We start from the raw sequence: 8,614 nt of genomic DNA, 5'->3' as shown, positions 1-8,614 counted from the left end.
ATACATCCACAAGTAAACCTCCAATTGCCACAAATTATGTCAATTAGCCTATCAGAAGCTTCTAAAGCCATGACATCATTTTCTAGAATTTTCCAAGCTGTTTAAAGGCACAGTCAACTTAGTGTATGTAAACTTCTGACCCATTGGAATTGTGATACAGTGAATTATAAGTGAAATAATCTGTCTGTAAACAATTGTTGAAAAAATTACTTATTTCATGCACAAAGTAGATGTCCTAACCGACTTGCTAAACTAAAAAGTTTGTTAACAAGAAATTTGTGGAGTGGTTGAAAAACAAGTTTTAATGACTCCAACCTAGGTGTATGTAAACTTCCGACTTCAACTGTATCATTAACCCCTACCCACACACTCTGATTTTCTGGATTAAGTTAAATGCCCAAAATGTGATTTTCCTGTGCTTTATATTTATTTCCACACTACGAGGTTGGAATGATACTGTTAAATTATACAAATTATGATAATGCCTTTTTAGTGTTAGAGCTGTTTGAAAAGACCACCTGAAATTTCAGCCTGTTTTGGTGGGATGGAGTTTTGACCTTCCATGACCTTCCATGTAGTAAATTAGTTAATAGACCAAAAAAGTTTCAAACTTCTCTGCCAATAACAGCTAGTTTTAAGTTTCCCCTGCAAAACTCTTGTTTGAGAAAAGACTCTTTCCTAAGAAGCTATTTTTGTAAATGTTTTACAATTTTAAAACAATCACATTAAGGTACTTAATTGTTACCCAGAAATAATTTGATATTGAGATAAAAAAAACGGCTGCATTGGACCTTTAACATGTATCATTGTAACCTCTCTGGTGTTGATACTGCACTCTGATTGGACATTTTAAGAGACAGGGGCGGGACAGAATAAGTTGACAGGGGGCATTAGTTATGTTACTGTAAATCAATGCAGTGTGATTTGAGAGTTCGTTTGAGGGTTCATAACTACTCTATTCAACGTTGAATTTCAGTAGAGCAACATTGTTAGCAATAATGTGTCTGTGTGAGGTGTGGGGGCAGAGGGTAGGAGGCTAAGAGAATGGGAGAAATGTTGAGGACACATGGAAAGAGTTGATGTGAGAAAATAGAGAGAGCGAGGAAGAGGGAATTCATTAAGGATGAGGAGTGAAAGGAGTGATAGAATGAAGAGAAAGTGTGAACAGTCTCTCCATTCATCCCCTAATTTCACATGCATTACCATGGTTACGCCTTTATACATGCTGCCTGGCGAATTACCCAACACTCACACTCACACACACACACACACACACACACACACACACACACACACACACACACACACACACACACACACACACACACACACACACGAAACTCCTGGTACTCACAGCTGGTACGAGTAGTTTCTTGACCTCTGCGGTAGCTCTTTGTAGTTTGATCTGAGCTCTGTTGTGTGAGTCTTCCACTGTGATGAGAACATGAAGTTCCTCACTCAGGTGTTCCCAGTTAGGTTTCCCTCTGTTCAGCTCTTCCTGATACACATAAAAAACAATAATATTACGGTGTGTGTATTTGTGTTTGAGTGTGTATGTGAACATCTTCCTTCATCCATAAAAAATGTTTACGTTTCCCACATTGGCTTCAGTTCTGTAACGACACGGTACACTGTGAGAACCAGAAACATGTGACACACTCAGAACCTAAATGTCAGTGTTTAAAACTTAACCATTAGGTATTTAGATTTGCCATTGAGGCTAGATTAAACATGATAGTAATCTTTTTCCTGTCGGTTTCCAACCAGGAGAACACCTATATCTCCTAAGTGTTCAGATTTTAAACAATAGCATTTACTTTCCTACTGTCCTGTTTAGACTTTAGTCATAAAACAAATGTGTGACTTTCCATACCTTTTATTCAGGACATTTGATTCAATAATTATTTTAAAATCGTCGAGCGCTCTTGTTACTCGACTGTGTAGAGTTCCTTTCCTTGAAGTCTCTCAGAGTGAAAGACACGGTAGTGGCCTCATTATCATATTTCCCAGCGTCCTTTGTTTCAGGTTGATTTTTAACAAAAGTTTGTTTTAATATCTATGTTTCCTCATGCACATTGATTGATTAATTGATCTTAACTATACAAAGATAAATAACAAACATTTCTAAACTAATCCAATCTATAAGGGGTTGGACTTATTGCAACTGTTACTGAGATGGTTGTTCTAGTTTAGATAGTCTTGTTTGTGATCAAATATTCAAATTGTTGGATATCTTCCCTCTGGATGGATTCCGATAGGAATTACTAATCACTTCACAAACCAGCGTACTGTTCATTACAGGTCTGATGTGGCCCATTATTTTCAGACCAGAATGTCAAGGATAACTAGGCCATAACTAAAGGCCTTATGAACGGTGTAATATGAGGTCATAAAGGGTTCAGTTTTAATTCAAACACATTCACTTAAGCAGTCACTTAGTGAAGGCTTCAAGAATAATGTAATTGAACGCAAGAACCATGTCTCTGTCACTAACAAACAGTCATTAGTGGGTATCTTTCACATTCACTCGAAAGGCATGCTGGGAAATATGAAATTACGGCTTTACACCCAGTGTTCAGCGTTTAAAACCTGAACGTCTTGTGCTGAATAAATGTGTTCATGTGTTTAAAAAGTGTTACTGTGAATAAACATGTTCTGGTGTTTACAATATAAACACCGTGATGCATTTTCATTACCATTCTAAATGCCTTGACGTGTTTAAAAAGTGTTTCAGAAAAGCGTTTAGTTATGTGTTCAGATCCTAAACACTTGGTTTTACAGTGTAGCCGTTTAACGGAATAATCCCCACTCATGAAGGTCAGAATGTCTACTAGGGACGAAATGGTTACCCGTTTCACCATAAACCACGGTAAAATTCCCAACGGTTAGTATTACCTTTTCAATAATAATTATATAATGTAATAATAATAATAACAATAATACTACTACATTTGCTATTCTCTTGTTTACAGAGTGGGCGTGCAGCAGGCAAACCCAGTGATGCTACTGGTCCCTCCTCATCTACAGTTGTGACACAGACACTTGAGCAAGCATTTAAAAAGGCAGGCTGCTTATGCACCCACATCAAAAAATGCTCAAGACCTCACTGCCGCCCTTTCATATTACATTGCAAAGGACATGATGCCATTTCAAATTGTTGAGATGCCTGGCTTCCTGAGGCTGATGGAGGTTGCCGTACCTTACTACAAAGTTCTATCACAAACATTATTTTCCAAGACTGACATCCCAACTGATGTTGGAAAACGTTTGACTCAAGGCACATGGTTTGCTGCAACTACTGACCTCTGGACCAGTGAAAGCGGGTGTGGTCAACCCTATATCAGCTTCACTATCCATTACCTCACCCCAGACTGGCAACTGGAATCAAACTGCCTGGAAACAGTTCTTCCCAGAAGATCATTTGGCTCACAACATCAGAGAGTTTTTTTTAGAATACGCTGGAAGAGTGGGGGGATTAACAAGAAAGACCTGGTCTGCATAACCACAGACAACACAACAAACATGATCAAGGCTTTTGAAGCGTTCCCAGATCTGTGGCTTGGGTGCTTTGGCCATCATTTGAACCTGGCCATCTCAAAGGCTGTGAACATTCAGAGAGTTGACACAGCAGTCAAGGCCTGCCATCAACTGGTCCAAGGCTTCTCACAGAGCTGGAAGAGAAGGAGAGACCTGAGAGAAAAGCAAGCTGCCCTCAACATGCCACAGAAGGCTCTGATCCATGATGTGGTGACCCAATGGGGATCTACACACAAGATGCTTGAGCGTTTCCTCAGCCAACAGCAGCCAGTCTGTGCGACACTGGCTGGAGAAAGAGGAACTTGGCATCTGATGCCCAAGGATGCCGACATAAGTGTCATGGAGCAACTGTGCCAGCTTCTTGAACCTCTGAGCAAGTTTACAGATGCACTTGCCTCAGAGACACGAGTGACACTGTCAGCCATCAAGCCTGTCCTGGACCACATCACCCGTGATGTTCTGGTGGAAAAGGATATGGAGCCATCCCTGACCAAGGAGATGAAAAGGGTAATGAGAGAAGACCTTAACAACAGATACACAGAGAAGGCAAAGAGAGTCATGCATATGGCTTGTTTCATTAACCCCCGCTTCAAAAGGAGCTTTTTAGATGAGCCTGAGGCTGCCAAAGTTGATACTGACAGTTGTGTCCAGGAGGCCTTGAATCTTGTATCTGCACAAGTCAGGGAAGAACCACAAAGCGCCAGCAGCACCTCCACCACCATCACCCCCACAGCGACATCAGAGGAGAAAGGCCTGGCTGGGTTGCTGAGAAAGATTACCTCAACAAGGCAGCAGAGAGGTGAAGAGGGTCAGATTCCGACCACCCCAGAAGACAGAGTGAAAGAAGAGATCAAGGACCACTTGTCTCTGCCACCCATTCCAGCAGAAGAGGATCCACTGGTGTGGTGGAGGGGCCCCACCCATTCCAGCAGAAGAGGATCCACTGGTGTGGTGGAGGGGCCCCACCCATTCCAGCAGAAGAGGATCCACTGGTGTGGTGGAGGGGCCATGCATCTGAGGTTGCCAGGAAGCTTTTGTACATCCCAGCAACCTGCGTGCCATCAGAGAGAGTGTTCAGTGCCAGCGGGCACATCGTCTCCCCTCGCAGATCACTACTTAAACTGCACAAAGTAAATATAATGCCATTTTTACATTTCAATCTCAAGTGAACAAAGATGCATACATACAGGATGTTAGGCCAGCAGCACCTTATTTCTTTATGAAGGAGAGTACGGACATACAATCAGCGCTGTTCATTTGATTTGTTTATATATTGTGTGGTGTTATTTTAATGTCAACACCTGCACATTGGATTTGTTTACATATGGTTGTATTGTTCTTGCATGCACATTGCTTTACTTGTGTTGCTATTATATGCACATTTGATTTTGCTTCATTAAGGTTGTGTTCATTAAAACCTGCACTAGGGAAACTTTTACCTGTCATGGCCACATGGTGCCATCTTTAATGTTATTACTTTGTTTATGCACACAAAGTGCATAGTGCTGCTAATGTTATTGTTATTTGTTGTTTTCAAATATAAAACTTGGTGAAATGATTTCAGTCTGTATCAGTACTTTTTGAACATTTCTGGAACATTTTAACAATACCGTGATAATACTGCTTATACTGCTTATACTGATAACTGTGATCATTTTGGTCACTATAATCGTGATATGAAATTTCCATAACGTTTCATCTCTAATGTCTACCCACTCTTTCAACTAATTTCCACATCTCTCCATCTCTCTTTCTTTCTCTGAGGTATGGAATGGGTGTATTCTCATGAGAGGTGGATGGAATGCTGGCTGCGCTCCACCTGCCGTTAGCTGCTCCACTGGAAGGCTGACCAGAGAACCTAAACCAGCAGAGAAACATACGGACCCAGCTCTATTCACCTCTACTCCACTCTTTAGAATCTACTACCAAAAACAAATACACATGCTGCGTGTGTGCGTGCATGCTTTTGTTTGTGTGTGTGTGTGTGTGTGTGTGTGTGTGTGTGTGTGTGTGTGTGTATACATACCTTCTTCTTGTCTCTCATGGATCCTTTTCCTCGTACCATGATCTTACAGCCCGTCTCTGCCTCCAGCTGTTTGGCTGTTAGACCCCTTGGACCCAGTATCCTACCTACAAAGTTAAACTAAACACACAGAGAGACAGAGAGACAGAGAGACAGAGAGAGAGAGAGAGAGAGAGAGAGAGAGACATTTTAAGAAGAAGAAGAAGGGCCAGGAGTTGGTCAAACTTGGTCTTTCCATGAAACACTCCTGGACCTGGTTGGTAACTTGGTCTAATTTGCCTGGCCATGAAATACTCCTGAGCCTATGACGGACATCGCTCATCCATCCACTTGTGTGTGTAAGGTAGTTGTTGTGAAATTGTTAGATTACTTGTTAGATATTACAGCACGGTCGGAACAAGAAGTACAAGCATTTCACTACACGTGCAATAACATCTGCTAACCATGTGTATGTGACAAACAAAATTGTATTTTATTTTATTTGGCCTGGTTGGTAACTTGGTCTAAGTTGGCCTGGCCATGAAATACTCCTGGACCTAGTTGGTAACTTGGTCTCGGTTGGCCTGGCCATGAAATACTCCTGGTCCTGGACGGTAACTTGGTCTCGGTTGGCCTGGCCATGAAATACTCCTGGTCCTAGTTGGTAACTTGGTCTAAGTTGGCCTGGCCATGAAATACTCCTGGTCCTGGACGGTAACTTGGTCTCGGTTGGCCTGGCCATGAAATACTCCTGGTCCTAGTTGGTAACTTGGTCTAAGTTGGCCTGGCCATGAAATACTCCTGGTCCTGGACGGTAACTTGGTCTCGGTTGGCCTGGCCATGAAATACTCCTGGACCTAGTTGGTAACTTGGTCTAAGTTGGCCTGGCCATGAAATACTCCTGGTCCTGGATGGTAACTTGGTCTCGGTTGGCCTGGCCATGAAATACTCCTGGTCCTGGACGGTAACCTGGTCTCGGTTGGCCTGGCCATGAAATACTCCTGGTCGGTAACTTGGTCTCGGTTGGCCTGGCCATGAAATACTCCTGGTCCTGGACGGTAACTTGGTCTAAGTTGGCCTGGCCATGAAATACTCCTGGTCCTGGATGGTAACTTGGTCTCGGTTGGCCTGGCCATGAAATACTCCTGGTCCTGGACGGTAACTTGGTCTCGGTTGGCCTGGCAATGAAATACTCCTGGTCCTGGACGGTAACTTGGTCTCGGTGGGCCTGGCCATGAAAAACTCCTGGTCCTGGACGGTAACTTGGTCTCGGTGGGCCTGGACATGAAATACTCCTGGTCCTGGACGGTAACTTGGTCTCGGTGGGCCTGGCCATGAAATACTCCTGGTCCTGGACGGTAACTTGGTCTCGGTTGGCCTGGCCATGAAATACTCCTGGTCCTGGACGGTAACTTGGTCTAAGTTGGCCTGGCCATGAAATACTCCTGGTCCTGGACGGTAACTTGGTCTCGGTTGGCCTGGCCATGAAATACTCCTGGACCTAGTTGGTAACTTGGTCTAAGTTGGCCTGGCCATGAAATACTCCTGGTTCTGGACGGTAACTTGGTCTCGGTGGGCCTGGCCATGAAATACTCCTGGTCCTGGACGGTAACTTGGTCTAAGTTGGCCTGGCCATGAAATACTCCTGGTCCTGGACGGTAACTTGGTCTCGGTTGGCCTGGCCATGAAATACTCCTGGACCTAGTTGGTAACTTGGTCTAAGTTGGCCTGGCCATGAAATACTCCTGGTTCTGGACGGTAACTTGGTCTCGGTGGGCCTGGCCATGAAATACTCCTGGTCCTGGACGGTAACTTGGTCTCGGTTGGCCTGGCCATGAAATACTCCTGGTCCTAGTTGGTAACTTGGTCTAAGTTGGCCTGGCCATGAAATACTCCTGGTCCTGGACGGTAACTTGGTCTCGGTGGGCCTGGCCATGAAATACTCCTGGTCCTGGACGGTAACTTGGTTTCGGTTGGCCTGGCCATGAAATACTCCTGGTCCTAGTTGGTAACTTGGTCTAGGTTGGCCTGGCCATGAAATACTCCTGGTCCTGGACGGTAACTTGGTCTCGGTGGGCCTGGCCATGAAATACTCCTGGTCCTGGATGGTAACTTGGTCTAAGTTGGCCTGGCCATGAAATACTCCTGGTCCTGGACGGTAACTTGGTCTCGGTTGGCCTGGCCATGAAATACTCCTGGTCCTGGACGGTAACTTGGTCTCGGTTGGCCTGGCCATGAAATACTCCTGGTCCTGGACGGTAACTTGGTCTCGGTGGGCCTGGCCATGAAATACTCCTGGTCCTGGACGGTAACTTGGTCTCGGGTTGGCCTGGCCATGAAATACTCCTGATCCTGGACGGTAACTTGGGTCTCGGTTGACCTGGCCATGAAATACTCCTGGTCCGGACGGTAACTTGGTCTCGGTGGGCCTGGCCATGAAATACTCCTGGTCCTGGACGGTAACTTGGTCTCGGTTGGCCTGGCCATGAAATACTCCTGATCCTGGACGGTAACTTGGGTCTCGGTTGACCTGGCCATGAAATACTCTTGGTCCGGACGGTAACTTGGTCTCGGTTGTGACATAAAAAAAAAAAATAAGAATCGACAAAAGAAAGTTCATTTGTAGTTCTAAACATATTTAGGGTGTTTTTTACTCACTTTTTGTCTCTCCCACGACGTTATTCCTCTCTCCTACAGCGTCCATCACAATTACATGGCAAATTATGCAAATTAGGTGATGATGTCATTTAGCGACTTCTAGCGACTTTTAGGACAGCCAATAGCTACTTTCCTTACTGAGGAGTTGGCAACACTGCGGGTGTATTAGCAACAACTGTCCTCACGTTCGTAAGCTAACATAACGGTTTACCACAGACAGGTAAGGTGGCTCCAGTAGAACATATAAGGGGAGTCAAAAGTAACAAACAATAATTCACAAGGGCTACATAGCGAACATAAAAACGACAACTGTTTATAATAGATTATCCTTACAATTAAGTGTGTATACGCTACGCAGTGTGTGAATTAACGTTTCCACTATAGTAATGGCGCAACCATGACGCTAATGAGTCTGCA

At 44.1% G+C, this 8,614-nt stretch overlaps 1 protein-coding gene across 7 annotated transcripts in view; it reads right to left on the bottom strand.

Moving 5' to 3' along the window:
• The window catches only part of LOC106578914 (protein quaking-B), a 39,304-nt gene that overhangs the window by 12,831 nt on the left and 17,859 nt on the right, over window positions 1-8,614 (bottom strand). For all 7 annotated transcript variants that reach the window (XR_006760728.1, XR_006760727.1, XM_045702380.1 and 4 more), the window contains exons 3-4: window positions 5,564-5,680; window positions 1,355-1,498 (exon numbers count right to left, since the gene is read on the bottom strand). Coding sequence is in view for 5 of the 7 variants with exons in the window: in XM_045702380.1 (XP_045558336.1) it covers window positions 1,355-1,498; window positions 5,564-5,680 (261 nt within the window). In the remaining 2 variants the exon portion in view is untranslated. The remainder of the gene's footprint in view (window positions 1-1,354; window positions 1,499-5,563; window positions 5,681-8,614) is intronic.

This window comes from Salmo salar, chromosome ssa19 (assembly GCF_905237065.1).
Source record: "Salmo salar chromosome ssa19, Ssal_v3.1, whole genome shotgun sequence".
NCBI lineage: Eukaryota > Metazoa > Chordata > Actinopteri > Salmoniformes > Salmonidae > Salmo > Salmo salar.
This window is presented reverse-complemented; position numbering and strand designations above follow the sequence as displayed.